Raw genomic sequence first — 19,644 nt, 5'->3', positions numbered from 1 at the left:
ACTCCCAGAATCGATGCACCCAATGCAGTACAATGGGTACATGCAAAAGGTGGAGTGTGTTCGGGATTACCTTGTCTTGGTTATCCAGAGTGAGATGGTTCCAGATTGGAGAGGAACGAGCAGTAAGAGTCACTTCTCCTACAGGAGAGACGCAGGGAACAATATCACACTCTGGAGCTACCAACAGTGTCTCTGAGACAACTATACACACGTAAAGGCTGGAAAGCCGAGGGTTTGTGGTTCTCGAAACAAGAAGTAAAAATCGAGATCAAGCCACAGTTTCAGGTGACCAAGAGGGTGGGGAGAGCAATCCCGAGCAAGGGAGTGTCAACGCAGGTAACATCCTCACTACATGGGTCACAACACGAGACAATACCACACAGTCCATATTCAAGCACTTATCCTCATGCTAGATGGGTAAGTGAGGAGGTACTCTTAATTGAAAGATTGCAGAGAGTACATTCTTCCCGACCTAAGGTACGCACTTTGCCTCAGGGGGCAAAGGTCCAATCAGGACAGTTGGGAACATCTTTTGTCATTGATATGCTTATCAATTTCCCAGAAGAAAGAGTACCTACCATATTCTTCTGGGGAGGGCCACAAGGGTTAGCATGGGACGTGAGTTTTATGGATCCGGGGACTTTTTGGAGTAGAGAGGTAGAATCCTGGGATACATCAGGTAGCACCCCGGGGACTCTCTATGGCGGAAGGGTGATGGGACTAAAACGGGGGAGTTTAAAAATAGCACCCTTAGTCCGGGAGGATGAAGGACCATGGACATACGGTTTTTGCATCCCACAGTCCCTTGAGTTTAAAGGTCCAAATAGCTCTTGCATTATGAGAAGGGGAACCGTGAAAGTGGGGGTTCCTACAACTCCTAAAGCTCAGGTAGTCACCCTGCCAGTGACTACCCAGGAACCCCACCTACCATCATGTGATACACATCAAGTTGTAAAAAGTGGCCCTATTCAGTTAAATCAACTGAGGGCAACTCCAGTTATCATGGAGGCCCGCTTCAATTGATCACTTGGCAGATTAACGTAGAAGAGTGGGTAATATCTAATATATACCCTAACTGCAGCACTGTCACTGCCACCCTGGTACAGGCTTTCATGTCATGGGCACATTCCTCAGGGAATAGTGTAGCCAGAAGAAGGTCCCGAGATTTAACAGATACACTCTTGGGAGGAATGGGCGCTGGAATGGGGGTAGCAAACAGTGTAGACATAGAAGGGATGACAGAGGTCATTCAACAATTAGGCACATTGGGACAACAGAATGTGGGTACCCAACATCATCTGAACTTGGTTTTGGAACAGTTAACGCACAACACATAAGGGGCCTGATTCACAAAGCGGTGCTAACAGTTAGCACCCTGGTGAAAAGCCCTTTATCACGCCTAAACTCAGTTTAGGCATGATAAGTTTAGGTGTGATAAGTTTAGGCATGATAAGTTTAGGTGTGATAAGTTTAGGCATGATAAGTTTAAGCACCAACTGCGTTAGCACCGCAGTGCACAGCTGATCAAAAGTTTTGCGCTAGCAAAGTCTGGTGCACTTCGCATAGAGTTTAATGGCGCTGCTTTGTGTGCGGGACTTTGCACGCTATCTACACTTATCTAAACTTAGCATGCCTAAACTTATCACACCTAAACTTATCACACCTAAACTTATCACGCCTAAACTGGCTTTTCACCAGTGTGGTGCAAAGGTTATCATGCCTAAAGTCTTTTAGGCGTGATAACTGAGTTATCACCGCTTTGTGAATCAGGCCCATAGAGTTCAGGGGTTCACTCAAAGGCACATTCAAATAATTCTTCAGAAGATGATTGAACATGCTAAGGGTACTGCATGGGAGAAAGCATGCCTGTCAATGCAGACCGAGTTAACAGCAGATTTTAATATAATGGCTCAAGCCTTATCAGAAGGTAAAACTCCTTTACAGCTGAGACTTGATAAGGAGAGACTTGTCGATTTTCTGGGGGAAGGATCTTTTGCATGGAGGCACCGAGAGGTGTGGATAAACAAATGGATAGGGTGCGACAATTCTTTATGCACCGCTACTTCCTTAGTTCCTACCGGTGGAGAAACCCAGGTAGTTTTTCCAGTAGTATCCCTGGGTACACCTGTTTCCTCAACACATGTCTTACACCATGACCTGAGAGATCAATGTTTTTTTGGTGCTAGACGGGGAGGTGAAACAAGTAGATTTGTCATCATGCTGGCAATTCTCAGAGAGGTACCTGTGTTTGCCGGGGCAAGTCCGATTTAGTGAGGAAGCCTGCTGGCTCAATAACACAGAATGCGCAGCTGCCATCCAAAAGATCCCTCCTAATGCCAAACCAATATCTCTGGTGGCTGAAGGAAAAGTTTGTTTTTTAAACATGAGGTCTAATGACACATTCAGGGTACATTTTCATAATTGATCCGATAAGGTTGATCTTTCAAGGGGAACATATTGTGTGAGCGGAGATCCCATATGGATCAAGTCATCCAGGTTTGACTACGTTATTCCTCAAATTGTTGGGAGAACTCTAAAATTCAAAGCTCCATAGGAAGTGCCCATCCTGAGGGATAACACGCCATGGTACAAATGGGTACAGGTTTTGACACAAGATCACACTTTGTTACAACGGTTAAACAAACAGAACACTAAACTATAGGTGATATTTCATCATGATTAAGGTGATCTTAAAGAGGTTGAACACAAATATAATCAGGTGAGTTCCAGTCTGACCTGGTGGAAAAGGTTTCTGGCGATATTCCAGGGACACTCGGACTGGGCCTCTACAATTCAGAATTTCTTCCTACATCCACTAGTCGTAGTGATGGGGGTGGCAATCTTGGGAATCATTATACAGCTGAGTTTTTGTGTAAAATTATGCAAACAAATTAACATGGTGTCTCATAAACAATCTCATGAACCAATATTTCCAAATTAAGGGATATACAGGATTACGGGTATAAGTTTTAGCAGTACCTATGATGGAGCTGATTGTTTAAAGGCGTTCTTTTAGAAGGCACCTGGCACTGCTCCGTTGTTTAACAGATGAACAAGTTTCACTTTTCTGTGATCATGCAAGTTCGTAAGTGATACGCAAGTGACGCAAATGCTGAGAATGTGGTATAAAGGGACTTAGAAGTAGGGCCTCCCCAGAAAGCCTGGTTACAGGATGACCAAGAGGTCTTGCCCTCTCTCCCAGGGATAACCACCTAGAGCAGAGAAGGTGTGTGAGCACGAGCATCGAAAAGTGAAACATAAAGAAAAGAAACTAGGTACTGTTGGGTTCAGAAGCAGGGATCTGCGGATCAAGCTGTTTTAGGGGGGATTGTTATAATTTAAGTAGGCCTCAGTTATTTGGACTGAGTTTTAGGTAAAAGGCTTGTTCGCAGAATATACCTTTAAGTAGAGGTTCTCGCAGAAGAGATGATGCAAGCCGATACTGAGAACATGTTCCTGAAGGAAGGCCACAGGCCTACACTGCCCCAGACCGATAGACTACGGGAACAATCAACATAGGCCATATTTACTAAACATAACATTCTTGTATGTAGGGTAAAGAGGTACTTGGAATTTTAATTGAGTAGGTGTGTGTCATTACTCTATGAGGAATCTGAACCAATTATAGGTTTAGGGGGATGGTTCAGATGATGACAGAATTAACTCTTTCCTGGTCAGTATTAAGGTTCATGATGGGCCAACGGAGCGCACTCTTACTTTCACGCTCTCTATCTACTGACTGGAACCCTAATTACTTTCCTTTATTTATGCAATCTGATATAATGTATGCTGTACATAGGTAGTCTAGATGTAACGTATAGACAGAAGATGACCTGATTACCCTTCAGCAGGAAGGTAATCAAGAAGCTGTAACGCAACTGACTTACTACAGAAGAATCTGCTTTGCTAAGATGTAACGAACTGTATCTGTATATCTGTTTACTGAATAAACACTTTGGAACTTGGAAGATGCCTAAAGAAGTTCTATCTCCTATGCTGTTGCTGTGATCAGTCGTGTTTGCAGCTCTTACTAATGAGTTGCTGGTGCCGGGAATAAAGGTGTGAAACATATGGTTTCTTACACTTTTAATTGCTTGAGGAAGCAGGGAAAAAATGTTTGCGGCAAATATGACACATTGGCATATTTCTGCTATACCCACTTCAGTGCTGCATACTGAGTGCAGGTACATCTCTCAACGTGACTCAGTCATTGTTTACTACTCCAGTACAATCTGTCTCTGGCACCTTAACCATTTCAGCTGCCTGGAGGTGAGGCGGCTGCTCTGCTACAGTGGCGGGCTCCCGCGCGGGATAACGGGCGTGCCCCTGTGCCATTCCCCAGTAGCCCTGAGATCAGTGAATGGGAACATGGTTCACATTCATCGATCTAAGTCCCCAGCAGAAAAAACGACGGTCTGTTATCAGAGTCTGCAGTTTTTCTGGAGAAAAAAGTTTCCCATCCTCCTTGTGCTTCCGGGAAGCCAGAAGCACAAAGGAAAAAAAAAACGCAATGTGCCCATCTTGTGGCCAAATAGCAAAACTACATCTACATACATTTTTGAAGGCAATTTACACACATTATAACATTATTATAATTATTTATTGTATTTATAAAGCGCCAACATATTATGCAGCGCTGGACATGAGTTTAGGTTACAGACAATATTTAGGGGTGACAAACAGCAATATGACAATACAGGAATACATGAAAGACAAGATCACACAGCACAGTATGAGTACAAGGTAATGCTTAGTCAGTCACTGGAGGGGAGCATGGAGATCACAAAGCACAGTATGAGTACAAGGTAATGCTTAGTCACTGGATGGGAGCATGGAGATCACACAGCACCGTATGAGTACCAGGTAATGCTTAGTCAGTCACTGGATGGAGCATGGGGATTAGGCAAGTCGAGTTCACTCAGATCAATAGGATGGGTGTACAGTAATGGAGGTGCGTGATCAGGTAGGACACAAAAGGAGGAGGACCCTGCCCAAAGGCTTACAATCTAGAGGGAGAGGTAAGGACACGAAAGGTAGGGGACCAGAGTTCAGCTGTGGGTTTAGAGCACTTGTGAGGGGTAGTAGGCCAGAGTGAAAAGGTGAGTTTATTTCCCAACACCAAAAAATTACCCAAATAAATGTTTTAATGGAAAAAAAATTACTATTAAATAAAAAAACATAAATAGTACCTAAGGGTCTGAATTTTTTGAATATGCATGTCAAGGGGGTATACCACGAACATTTTTTAAATTATAAGCTTGTAAATAGTGATGGAAAAATAAAAAAATGCACCTTTATTTTATATATTATAATTATATATAATATTTCATATTACTGTGGTGTGATGCTCTCATAGCACAACCGTGGTACTTCAGTAGCATGGCTGCTACTTGTCAGAATCCGCTCTGCCGGTCTTGATTCCTTGGACTGTATGGTTTCCTATGCTGATTACATAGTGCAGTCCAGGGAAGGGAGACCTCTTTGTCAGCCTGCATCCACTTATTTGGCAATCTGCTTGTCTGCTTCCTTTGAAGGTTTCCAGTATAAATGTCACTTCCTCCAAGAATTCCTTGCTCATCATGGTTCCTGTTTAGGGAGACTAACGTTAGAGCCTCAGCATCTAGGTTACTTTATTCTTGTGTAGTTAATTCCAGGGGAGTGCACCTAGCACTCCTATTAGTGTAGGCAGATTTGTGTATATTTGTATTGCCTATTTTGTCTTGTCTTATCTATGCGATTGTGCTGTCGCCAGCGGTGGCTGATAGTAAATCGTTCTGTCCTGTTCCTAGATCGCATTCGCTCTAGCGTTAGAGGTGGTGGATCTCCCTTGTCTGAATCTTGGAGTATAACCTTGGCAGCGGTTGCTATTGGTTGCTCCTACTGTCTGTCTTGTCTGGAACGAACGCTTGCTGTTGTCTGGTGTGAGGCAACCGATTAGCAAGCGTTCCCGTTATCTGTCCGCCTTTGTTCTCTGTGTTCATTTGATTAGTCAGGGGAGGTACGCTTTGTCACTGTTGCGCTTCTCGTGCGGTGACCGTACTGATAACGCGCTTTGTCGCTGTTGTGCGACCACGTTTAGCTATTGCGTTTGTTATTTTCCTTGGCATTCTGATTGTACTCATTTCCTGTGTCTTCCTTTCTCATTTCATGCTCTGTCTTTACTCAGTCTTGTGTTGCTGATAGCATTCGCCTCTAGTGCGATTAGCTTTCTCTCTCTGGTCTGTTCTGATGTGATATGTCTACCGTCGCTGGGTGGCGGCTAGATTGGTAGACATTCATATAGTCTGTCTCTGTTCTTGCTTTCTTCTGAGTTACTACTTTGTTGCTCAGTCTTGCTTAATCGTGCAATTTCAAACTGGCATCTGTGGTTGTGCAGAGGACTTGTTCCTCTGTACTCTACAGCTCCATCTGCTGGTTGGAATTCTCCTCTACATATACTGGGTACTCTGCATCTGGGTCTGAGGGAGATTCCCATCTGCTTCAGCGCACTTGGCCTGCGCTGACTCTGGAAATCGCCCACGGATCGTTACACTACTATGGTAATTACCTTAGAAGAGCCTCCCTACGGGAATACCGCAGTTGCGCTACAAGAGCATTATGTGTCTGTTACGAGCGCACACTATGCTGTCAGGACCGCGCACTGCATGCGTAATAATAACTCGCGCTGTGTGTGCTCTGTATATTTACTGCTAGTTCATGCATCAAGGCCATTACGATACACCATGAGCAGGTGCCTGATTTAATCTTACAGAGCACCTTCACCATTGTGAAACTCGGTCCCAGGCCCATAGCACTAGACAGCACAGCCTTACAAGCCAGGTGAATTGACTCCAAAGTGATACTCTTCCTCTTCTGCAAACCACTACCCTGCCACCTGTTCCTCTGTGGCAGAGGAGGTAGTTGCTGCGGATTTCTCCAGTCAAGAAAATCAGTGTCTTGCAGGTTGACCTTGTTGAGGAAATCACTTAAATCACCTCTAGTGCATAAAGTAGCGTATTTCCCTCTAACTATTAATGTGAGGGTGAAGGGATGGCCCCAACGACACAATCCCCCGGCTTTCTTAATTTCTTATAGCAGCGGTTTCACCGCTCAAAGTTACATCACAGTGTGCCTGGATATGGCTGGGAAAAGTAGAGTTTAGCCCTGTCAAAATCCAAGAATGTTCCCTGTTTTAGCTTCAGAAAAATCTCCTCCACATCTGTATACCTCAGTAGTGGGTAGGAGGTGCCCAATTTGTGTTCTATTTTGGTATTTTTAAATACAAATAAAAAATGCTATAATAAAAAGAGAGGTAATCGCTTACCTCTCCAGAAGATATAGACACCAGTTCAACTGGAAAAAAGTTTTTATTCAAAAAGCAATCTGACTGCAGGTCCTACCCACTACCAGTCAGACCTCCTTTGGAGGTAATAGCTTTGCAGCTTTTCTGGAAAGTCTATCATACTACAGGAGAGCGACCGTCCAGTATCCAGCAGGACCTGGAGTACCGAGCGGGGCTACAGGAGAGCGACCGTCCAGTATTCAGCAGGACCTGGAGTACTGAGCAGGGCTACAGGAGAGCGACCATCCAGTATCCAGCAGGACCTGGAGTACCGAGCAGGGCTACAGGAGAGTCACCATCCAGTATCCAGCAGGACCTGGAGTACCGAGCAGGAGTACAGGAGAGCGGCCATCCAGTATCCAGCAGGACCTGGAGTACCGAGCAGGAGTACAGGAGAGCGATCGTCCAGTATCCAGCAGGACATGGAGTACCGAGCAGGATTACAGGAGAGCGACCGTCCAGTATCTAGCAGGACCTGGAGTACCGAGCAGGACTACAGGAGAGCGACCGTCCAGTATCTAGCAGGACCTGGAGTACCAAGCAGGGCTACAGGAGAGCGACCATCCAGTATCCAGCAGGACCTGGAGTACCGAGCAGGACTACAGGAGAGCGACCATCCAGTATCCTGCAGGATCTGGAGTACCGAGCAGGGACAGTGAATTCCCTGCAGGCCTATACAGTGGTTGCAGGAACTACAACCCACCTTTGTGAGTATATATTTATATGAGTATATCCACCCTATACCTAACGATACCGCACCATTGGGCTCCCGGTCTCTCCCTATTTCTCACCTAGGTATTCTTGGCTCTTACAAGAATCACCAAAGAAGAAAAAAACGTATACCTCAGTAGTCCACAAATGACATCCTGGGGCTTCGTAGGATCTAGGTTCTTAGATATGAGGGCCCTGTAGGCTCTCTCAATCCTTAAAGAGCTTTGTACAGGGCATTGCAATATTATATTAAGGTCTGGTACAGATGGTTTCAGATCCTCAACCCCTGTGGGCTCAGGCAAACCTCTGATTTTTATATTCTGCCTTCTCAAATAATTCTCCTAATCGTCTGAGTGTGCACAATATCCAGCTCTCTATCCTGCTCACTGCAGAAAACAAAGCAAGCGCTCACCAATATGGGCCGCATCTGAATGACTCACCACCGCTTAAATAGCTCAAATACACACTCAGCAATCAGACAGATGCAAAACATATGCAAAACTAAATACTTACCATGCAAAACAGGATAGCACAATGGGTGCTGCTAGCCTGGTAGTTACAGGACTGTGGAAACAAAATATAGGTAAAAGGCTGCGCATCCCTGACCCAATACTGTACAATTGAATGGTTAATCGCTGTGGCGCACACCGCCCCCCCTGGACTAAAATGTACGCCCGCATCCAAACAATGCAATACTGGTCTATGGAGAAATTTTAGCTTCCATCATAGTTTTGCATGCAAAAATATAGATATCCTGCTCACTACTTTGTCCTGAAGTGAGGACAGTGTGGTATGTGTCGCCTCTCCTATAAATCCAAGACTCTATGCCTGATCCCTGAGATGTCTCCTGAAAAGCTCATCCAGCTCCCTCCTAAAGGATTTCTCCAGACGTGTGGCAAAGGAGTCAAGGTCTTTAATGGTGGGTAAACTAAAGCTTTACTCCCTAAGCTCCTTATCTACTTCCCCTGAATTGGCTTTGCTGAAGTTCAGATGTTGGCTCGCAGAGCTGCAGCCACATGGTAAGTCACCCACCTCTGATGTGGCATCTTCCGATTCCTACTCTAAGTGAGAAGCCCTCTGGTCCCTCCTTTGTCTGTCTGAGTGGGTCTGTGTGTGCGGAGCTGAGAGGGCACAGAGCTAGTCTTTCCTCTTGTTGCTTTCTGTCAGCCAAATTCAGGTGCCATCTTAGCAACGTGTCAGTCGGCTCTCCTTGAGAAAGTGGCTAATCTCCAACGTGTCAGATTTTTGTTTCCCTTTTCCTTCTGAGAAGTTATGGCCAGTCCATGATGTCAGAGAAGGAAGAAAGGGGAGCTTCTGGTACATTGCTGGGAGGAATAAAGCGGGAGAAAGAGAGAGCTCACATCCTCAATCTCTTGTGGCTGGCTATGCTAACACACACTGTACACACACACACACTGTACACACACACACACACACACACACACACACACACACACTGTACACACACACACACACACATCACACACACACACACACACACACATCACACACACATCACACACACACACAGTTCTTACCCAGAGTCCATTAGCAGAAGACTGAACATGTAAAAAAGTGCTGCAAATATGAAATATAATAATAACTCATAATAAGGAAATATATAATAAATTGCTGGAGAAACTTTAATTTTGTACAGATGTCTGGTAACATGTTTTTGTGCTTCTACAGTTTGCAGGGTAATAAGCTGCCCCCCAGTTGCTGCCCCCACCTGGCATCCGGGATACGGAATAACCAGACTCTGAGGAAGCTGAACCTGTCATTTAACTGGATGGATGGTCCTGAATTCAGTGACCTGATGGCGGCTCTGCCAACAAGCCGGATAGAGGAATTACAGTGAGTATAACAGCCCTGATTGCAGCAGAGATCAGCAGAATTATTACCTGCAACTTCATCCCCGTCTTCCATTCATATCTTAAAATAAGATACCAGTAAATGAGAATGGAAGACAGGAATGATGTGGCAGGTTGTTTTGTTGTAGAATTAAGGATAAAAACTGAAAGAAATAGATTTGCATAAAGGAGGAGAGAAGGCGTGGCAATGCTGAGGCTTGCCAATGATAAGCATACAGTGCATAAACAGTCCAATTCATATAACCAATGTAGTTATCATGGCAGATTTGGGGGTGCTTGGAGGGCAGAGGGTGCCAATGCTGCACAGCCAACTACCATTCTGCTGTGCTTCTTCTGAGGCCTAACATGTACTAAAGTGACCAGAGGAAACAATCCTTATAAGCATCTCCATAACGGAGTGCTTCCTGTGTTAGCTTGGGCTCCACCCTTTGTAACCTCCTGCCTAGCTCTAATCCCATTGGAGGACAGGAAGTTGTACTAGGGGGCGTGTGCATGGCTCATGCAGCACCACCCGCATGTAACACATTAGGAGGAAGTCCTTCAGTGTGTAGGTGGGTTGCCTAGTGACCAAGCTATACAAAGAGCCGTGCTTTCACCATCCCATAACATATTTAAATGTCATGCAATATTATGCATATTCCAATGAGTCAGCACCGACCTTCATAAAAATAGCTCTTTTATTTTGAAAAAAAGTTAAACATTCATGAAGTAGCAAATAGCTGTTGGCTTCATCATGAATTTGTAACTTTTTTCAAAATAAAAGAGCTATTTTTATGAAGGTCGGTGCTGACTCATTAGAATATACACTGGAAGATACCTGTAGTGCACAGGTGTATTGGAGTCTGGAGCACGTCCATTGATCACAGCTATTCCCCCATGGGTGCTTGCCACACACAGCTGTGCAATATTATGCATACAGCTATTCCCCCATGGGTGCTTGCCACACACAGCTGTGCAATAGTATGCATACAGCTATTCCCCCATGGGTGCTTGCCACACACAGCTGTGCAATATTATGCATACAGCTATTCCCCCACCGGTGCTTGCCACACACAGCTGTGCAATATTATGCATACAGCTATTCCCCCATGGGTGCTTGCCACGCCCAGCTGTGCAATATTATGCATACAGCTATTCCCCCATGGGTGCTTGCCACACACAGCTGTGCAATATTATGCATGCAGCTATTCCCCCACCGGTGCTTGCCACACACAGCTGTGCAATATTATGCATACAGCTATTCCCCCATGGGTGCTTGCCACAAACAGCTGTGCAATATTATGCATACAGCTATTCCCCCATGGCTGCTTGCCACACAAAGCTGTGCAATATTATGCATACAGCTATTCCCCCATGGGTGCTTGCCACACACAGCTGTGTAATATTATGCATACTGCTATTCCCCCATCGGTGCTTGCCACACACAGCTGTGCAATATTATGCATACAGCTATTCCCCCATGGGTGCTTGCCATGCCCAGCTGTGCAATATTATGCATACAGCTATTCCCCCATGGCTGCTTGCCACACACAGCTGTGCAATATTATGCATACAGCTATTCCCCCATGGGTGCTTGCCACACACAGCTGTGCAATATTATGCATACAGCTATTCCCCCATGGCTGCTTGCCACACACAGATGTGCAATATTATGCATACAGCTATTCCCCCATGGCTGCTTGCCACACATAATACAGCTGTGCAATATTATGCATACAGCTATTCCCCCATGGGTGCTTGCCACACACAGCTGTGCAATATTATGCATACAGCTATTCCCCCATGGGTGCTTGCCACACACAGCTGTGCAATATTATGCATACAGCTATTCCCCCATGGGTGCTTGCCACACACAGCTGTGCAATATTATGCATACAGCTATTCCCCCATGGGTGCTTGCCACACACAGCTGTGTAATATTATGCATACTGCTATTCCCCCATCGGTGCTTGCCACACACAGCTGTGCAATATTATGCATGCAGCTATTCCCCCATGGGTGCTTGCCACACACAGCTGTGCAATATTATGCATACAGCTATTCCCCCATGGCTGCTTGCCACACACAGCTGTGCAATATTATGCATACAGCTATTCCCCCATGGGTGCTTGCCACACACAGCTGTGCAATATTATGCATACAGCTATTCCCCCATGGCTGCTTGCCACACACAGATGTGCAATATTATGCATACAGCTATTCCCCCATGGCTGCTTGCCACACACAGCTGTGCAATATTATGCATACAGCTATTCCCCCATGGCTGCTTGCCACACACAGCTGTGCAATAGTATGCATACAGCTATTCCCCCATAGGTGCTTGCCACACACAGCTGTGCAATATTATGCATACAGCTATTCCCCCATGGGTGCTTGCCACACACAGCTGTGCAATAGTATGCATACAGCTATTCCCCCATGGGTGCTTGCCACACACAGCTGTGCAATATTATGCATACAGCTATTCCCCCATGGGTGCTTGCCACACACAGCTGTGCAATATTATGCATACAGCTATTCCCCCATGGGTGCTTGCCACACACAGCTGTGCAATATTATGCATACAGCTATTCCCCCATGGCTGCTTGCCACACACAGCTGTGCAATATTATGCATACAGCTATTCCCCCATGGCTGCTTGCCACACACAGCTGTGCAATAGTATGCATACAGCTATTCCCCCATGGGTGCTCGCCACACACAGCTGTGCAATATTATGCATACAGCTATTCCCCCATGGGTGCTCGCCACACACAGCTGTGCAATATTATGCATACAGCTATTCCCCCATGGGTGCTTGCCACACACAGCTGTGCAATATTATGCATACAGCTATTCCCCCATGGGTGCTTGCCACACACAGCTGTGCAATATTATGCATACAGCTATTCCCCATGGCTGCTTGCCACACACAGCTGTGCAATATTATGCATACAGCTATTCCCCCATGGCTGCTTGCCACACACAGCTGTGCAATATTATGCATACAGCTATTCCCCCATGGCTGCTTGCCACACACAGCTGTGCAATATTATGCATACAGCTATTCCCCCATGGGTATTTGCCACACACAGCTGTGCAATATTATACATACAGCTATTCCCCCATGGCTGCTTGCCACACACAGCTGTGCAATATTATGCATACAGCTATTCCCCCATGGCTGCTTGCCACACACAGCTGTGCAATATTATGCATACAGCTATTCCCCCATGGCTGCTTGCCACACACAGCTGTGCAATATTATGCATACAGCTATTCCCCCATGGCTGCTTGCCACACACAGCTGTGCAATATTATGCATACAGCTATTCCCCCATGGCTGCTTGCCACACACAGCTGTGCAATATTATGCATACAGCTATTCCCCCATGGGTGCTTGCCACACACAGCTGTGCAATATTATGCATACAGCTATTCCCCCATGGGTGCTTGCCACACACAGCTGTGCAATATTATGCATACAGCTATTCCCCCATGGGTGCTTGCCACACACAGCTGTGCAATATTATGCATACAGCTATTCCCCCATGGCTGCTTGCCACACACAGCTGTGCAATATTATGCATACAGCTATTCCCCCATGGCTGCTTGCCACACACAGCTGTGCAATATTATGCATACAGCTATTCCCCCATGGCTGCTCGCCACACACAACTGTGCAATATTATGCATACAGCTATTCCCCCATGGGTGCTCGCCACACACAGCTGTGCAATATTATGCATACAGCTATTCCCCCATGGCTGCTTGCCACACACAGCTGTGCAATATTATGCATACAGCTATTCCCCCATGGCTGCTTGCCACACACAGCTGTGCAATATTATGCATACAGCTATTCCCCCATGGGTGCTTGCCACACACAGCTGTGCAATATTATGCATACAGCTATTCCCCCATGGGTGCTTGCCACACACAGCTGTGCAATATTATGCATACAGCTATTCCCCCATGGCTGCTTGCCACACACAGCTGTGCAATATTATGCATACAGCTATTCCCCCATGGCTGCTTGCCACACACAGCTGTGCAATATTATGCATACAGCTATTCCCCCATGGCTGCTTGCCACACACAGCTGTGCAATATTATGCATACAGCTATTCCCCCATGGGTGCTTGCCACACACAGCTGTGCAATATTATGCATACAGCTATTCTCCCATGGGTGCTTGCCACACACAGCTGTGTAATATTATGCATGCAGCTATTCCCCCATGGGTGCTTGCCACACACAGCTGTGCAATATTATGCATACAGCTATTCCCCCATGGCTGTTTGCCACACACAGCTGTGCAATATTATGCATACAGCTATTCCCCCATGGGTGCTTGCCACACACAGCTGTGCAATATTATGTATACAGCTATTCCCCAATGGGTGCTTGCCACACACAGCTGTGCAATATTATGCATACAGCTATTCCCCCATGGGTGCTTGCCACACACAGCTGTGCAATATTATGCATACAGCTATTCCCCCATGGGTGCTTGCACACACAGCTGTGCAATATTATGCATACAGCTATTCCCCCATGGCTGTTTGCCACACACAGCTGTGCAATATTATGCATACAGCTATTCCCCCATGGGTGCTTGCCACACACAGCTGTGCAATATTATGCATACAGCTATTCCCCCATGGGTGCTTGCCACACACAGCTGTGCAATATTATGCATGCAGCTATTCCCCCATGGGTGCTTGCCACACACAGCTGTGCAATATTATGTATGCAGCTATTCCCCCATGGGTGCTTGCCACACACAGCTGTGCAATATTATGTATACAGCTATTCCCCCATGGGTGCTTGCCACACACAGCTGTGCAATATTATGCATACAGCTATTCCCCATGGGTGCTTGCCACACACAGCTGTGCAATATTATGCATACAGCTATTCCCCCATGGGTGCTGGCTACACACAGCTGTGCAATATTATGCATACAGCAAAGTTGCTGTCAAAGGGGAGAAGATGACAACTGAGGGAGGGAGGGAAATAAAAAGGGGGAGATATTGGAGCATACAAGTGTTAAAGTGCATATGAGCATCCTAGAAATATGCAAAATCAGACAAATACAGTGCAAACTGCTGAATATAAAATTCATATAAAAATGCAACACAAGTGAATAAATAACTGACGTACATAGTAAATATTAAAAAAGATGCACAATAGCCCTCGAGTTGGCACTGTTGCTGTGTGAGAGAGAATATATAATGGGAACCTACAGTATGGTTCTAGAAGGTATAGCCCAAAAGCAGAGAATGCCCATGGATCAACAGCAAGGAGAGCAAGAAGTACAGTCATGCAGCTGGCTATAGGTGGAGAGCTAGAATCAGTGACACCTTGAATTCTCAAGCAACTTAATAGCTCCCCAAGCAGGGATAGGCAGCAAACACAGGCGCATGGACCCCCGATGCCCCCACCCCAAGACCAACACACCACCTAACAAGAGGCACGTTAGCCAGACATGTGCAGCGGGGGGTGAGAAACCTCGTGGTGCGAATAGATCCGCTGCCCACCCACAAGAGGGGAGTCTCCTCATACAATCTGAAACCAAAGCAAAATTGGCAAACATGCAAGAAGAGTTATTGATGGGCCCCATATCCAACAACCAGCAGGGCTCAAATCCTTTCCTCTAGTAAGATAAAGTTAGAGTAAAACACTGACCCACTAGATTGTGATGGAATGCCATGAAGTCAGCAGCACAGGCAGTAAAGCACTCATGATAAAGTTCTCACAGGATGAAGCAGAAGGAAGGCAAGAGGCAGCCATTGCCACCCCCAGGAGAAGAGATTATTAACAAAGATTATAGGCGAAAGGGGCACCCCTGATGGGTGCGATTGGATATCTCAAAGGCTTTGGATATAAAACCTGCTGCATTCACTCTAGCTGAGGGGGAAGTATGAAGGCCGTAATGGCTGTCACAATAGTACCTCAAAGGCCAAATTTCCCTAGACCCCTAGATGTAAACAACTAGACAGTTTATGGGCAGGGCGTGGCTGAGAGGGGTGCCTGTCACAAAGCTACCTGTGTGAGCATGTTTCATGTGATTAACAAAAGGTACTTTAAATTGCCATGGAAACATTTATTTTATATGGATTTCAGTAACATTCTTTTCTTCTCCTGCAGTTTAGCTAGTAATGATCTGACCTCCAGTTGCTGCCCCCACCTGGCATCCGGGATACGGAATAACCAGACTCTGAGGAAGCTGCACCTGTCATATAACAGTCTGGGGGGTCCAGAATTCGGTGACCTGATGGAAGCTCTGACAACAAGCCGGATAGAGGAATTAGTGTGAGTATAACAGCCCTGATTGCAGCAGAGATCAGCAGAATTATTGCCTTCCATGTCATTCCAGTCTTCCATTCTCACGTACCATAATAGTGACACCCATTGCAGTGACTGGGGGAGGGTTTATGTAAAAGAAGGGAGAGGAATAATAGTTGGTGTGATTGGTGATCTAGAGTTCTGAATTCTGGACTTTACTTAACCACTTTATCCACCACTGCAGTATATCTGCGTCCTCTGTGACTTCATCTAAGCCACGAGTCAGTAGATATACAGTGGTGGAAATAATTATTTGACCCTTCACTGATTTTGTAAGTTTGTCCAATGACAAAGAAATGAAAAGTCTCAGAACGGTATCATTTCAATGGTAGGTTTATTTTAACAGTGGCAGATAGCACATCAAAAGGAAAATCTAAAAATAACCTTAAATAAAAGATAGCAACTGATTTGCATTTCATTGAGTGAAATAAGTTTTTGAACCCCTACCAACCATTAAGAGTTCTGGCTCCCACAGAGTGGTTAGACACTTCTACTCAATTAGTCACCCTCATTAAGGACACCTGTCTTAACTAGTCACCTGTATAAAAGACACCTGTCCACAGAATCAATCAATCAAGCAGACTCCAAACTCTCCAACATGGGAAAGACCAAAGAGCTGTCCAAGTATGTCAGAGACAAAATTGTAGACCTGCACAAGGCTGGAATGGGCTACAAAACCATTAGCAAGAAGCTGGGAGAGAAGGTGACAACTGTTGGTGCGATTGTTCGAAAATGGAAGGAGTACAAAATGACCATCAATCGACCTCGCTCTGGGGCTCCACGCAAGATCTCACCTCGTGGGGTGTCAATGGTTCTGAGAAAGGTGAAAAAAGCATCCTAGAACTACACGGGAGGAGTTAGTGAATGACCTCAAATTAGCAGGGACCACAGTCACCAAGAAAACCATTGGAAACACATTACACCATAATGGATTAAAATCCTGCAGGGCTCGCAAGGTCCCCCTGCTCAAGAAGGCACATGTGCAGGCCCGTCTGAAGTTTGCCAATGAACACCTGAATGATTCTGTGAGTGACTGGGAGAAGGTGCTGTGGTCTGATGAGACCAAAATAGAGCTCTTTGGCATTAGCTCAACTCGCTGTGTTTGGAGGAAGAAAAATGCTGCCTATGACCCCCAAAACACCGTCCCCACCGTCAAGCATGGGGGTGGAAACATTTTGCTTTGGGGGTGTTTTTCTGCTAAGGGCACAGGACAACTTAATCGCATTAACGGGAAAATGGACGGAGCCATGTATTGTGAAATCCTGAACGACAACCTCCTTCCCTCTGCCAGGAAACTGAAAATGGGTCGTGGATGGGTGTTCCAGCACGACAATGACCCAAAACATACAGCAAAGGCAACAAAGGAGTGGCTCAAGAAGAAGCACATTACGGTCATGGAGTGGCCTAGTCAGTCTCCGGACCTTAATCCAATAGAAACCTATGGAGGGAGCTCAAGCTCAGAGTTGCACAGAGACAGCCTCGAAACCTTAGGGATTTAGAGATGATCTGCAAAGAGGAGTGGACCAACATTCCTCCTAAAATGTGTGCAAACTTGGTCATCAATTACAAGAAACGTTTGACCTCTGTGCTTGCAAACAAGGGTTTTTCCACTAAGTATTAAGTCTTTTATTGTTAGAGGGTTCAAAAACTTATTTCACTCAATGAAATGCAAATCAGTTGCTATCTTTTATTTAAGGTTATTTTTTCAATTTGCCTTTTGATGTGCTATCTGCCACTGTTAAAATAAACCTACCATTGAAATGATACTGTTCTGAGACTTTTCATTTCTTCGTCATTGGACAAACTTACAAAATCAGTGAGGGGTCAAATAATTATTTCCTCCACTGTATGTCTTGTAGCAGAAGCAGTGCTGTGCAGGATTGGGCTGGCTCCTGTGCACATTTCTGGTGCAGCACTAATTGGTGAAAGGGAATATATGTTCCCTGAGCTAGTGAGATTTATTTTTACCATTAAAAATACTTTTATTAACTCAGTTCATAGTGAAAAATACACACTGTAGCATTATTTCAGAACCCAATATCTTCACCATAAATTTGTGACAGGAACATAATCTAAGTTGTGTGATAAACTGTAACAATAGCCAAACAAAATTTGTGTGTTTTTTTAATCTATAGTAGCACTTTTGATTTTTAAACTGGAATTGGTAAAACTGAGAAATGTGTTTTTTCAATTTTTTTTCATTTTTTCTCCCCATTAAATGCATAGAAAACAAAATTGTTTGAGGGAAAACATGCCATACAATGAAAGCCTAGCTTGTCTTGAAAAAAAAAAAAAAAAACAACAATACATATTTCATTCATGTGTCATAAATAGGAATAAAGTTATTGCTGATTAACCACTTCACCACTGAGGGGTTTTACCCCTTGAACACCAGAGCAATTTTCACCTTTCAGCGCTCCGTCCATTCATTCATCTATAACTTTATTATTACTTATCGCAATGAAATGAACTATATCTTGTTTTTTTCGCCACCAATTAGGCTTTCTTTAGGTGGGACATTATGCCAAGAATTATTTTATTCTAAATGTGTTTTAATGGGTTAATAGGAAAAATTGTGGGAAAAAAATATTATTTTCGGCCATTATAGTTTTTAAATAATGCATGCTACTGTAATTAAAATCCATGAAATGTATTTGCCCATTATTCCCGGTTATAAAACCGTTTAAATTATGTCCCTATCACAATGTTTGGCCCTAATATTTTATTTGGAAATAAAGGTGCATTTTTTTCAGTTTTGCGTCCATCCCTAATTACAAGCCTGAAGTTTATAAAGTAACAGTGTTATACTCTCTTGACATAAATATTTAAAAAGTTCAGTCCCTAAGGTAACTATTTTTTTTTTTTATTGTATTTTTTTTTTTTTTAAATTACAAAAAAAAATAAAAAATTGGGGAGTGTGGGAGGTAATGAGTTAATTTATTATGTAAAACTAATTTATTTGTATATGTAAAATGCTTTAGGGTGTAGTTTACTATTTGGCCACAAGATGGCCACAGTGAGTCTGTTTACATGCGACCTGTAAGCGTCCGAAGGACGCTTACAGGAAGCAGTAGGAGGCTGGGAGACTCACAATGATCGCGCTGTTTCTGAAAGAAGCAGCAGATCATTGCGGGGGCTTAGATCAACGAACGGGAATGGATTTTCCCGTTCATTGATCTCCGGGCGAGCGGGCGGCGGCGTGCACGAGCGGCGGGAGCGCGCGCACGAGCGGCAGGAGTGCGGGTAGCGCGGAAGGTATGGATTTCTCCGTCCCTGGTTTTTTAGGGGGGAAAAAAGGGACGGAGAAATTTGTACCGCTGGGGCTAAAGTGGTTAAATAGGGACACAGCTAAACTGTCAAAACTTCTCTGGTCCATAAGGGGGAAACAAGGTCTGGATGCAAAGTGGTTAA

At 44.8% G+C, this 19,644-nt stretch overlaps 1 protein-coding gene across 2 annotated transcripts in view; it reads left to right on the top strand.

The window, feature by feature from the left end:
* LOC137532599 (NACHT, LRR and PYD domains-containing protein 3-like) overlaps positions 1–19,644 on the top strand; it is a 738,694-nt gene that overhangs the window by 557,376 nt on the left and 161,674 nt on the right. For both annotated transcript variants that reach the window (XM_068253288.1, XM_068253297.1), the window contains 2 exons: positions 9,722–9,886; positions 16,036–16,200. In XM_068253288.1, coding sequence (XP_068109389.1) covers positions 9,722–9,886; positions 16,036–16,200 — 330 coding nt within the window. The remainder of the gene's footprint in view (positions 1–9,721; positions 9,887–16,035; positions 16,201–19,644) is intronic.

This window comes from Hyperolius riggenbachi, chromosome 1 (genome assembly GCF_040937935.1).
Source record: "Hyperolius riggenbachi isolate aHypRig1 chromosome 1, aHypRig1.pri, whole genome shotgun sequence".
In the NCBI taxonomy this organism is placed as follows: domain Eukaryota; kingdom Metazoa; phylum Chordata; class Amphibia; order Anura; family Hyperoliidae; genus Hyperolius; species Hyperolius riggenbachi.
The sequence above is the reverse complement of the archived record's forward strand: the minus strand, read 5'-3'. Positions and strand labels throughout refer to the sequence as shown.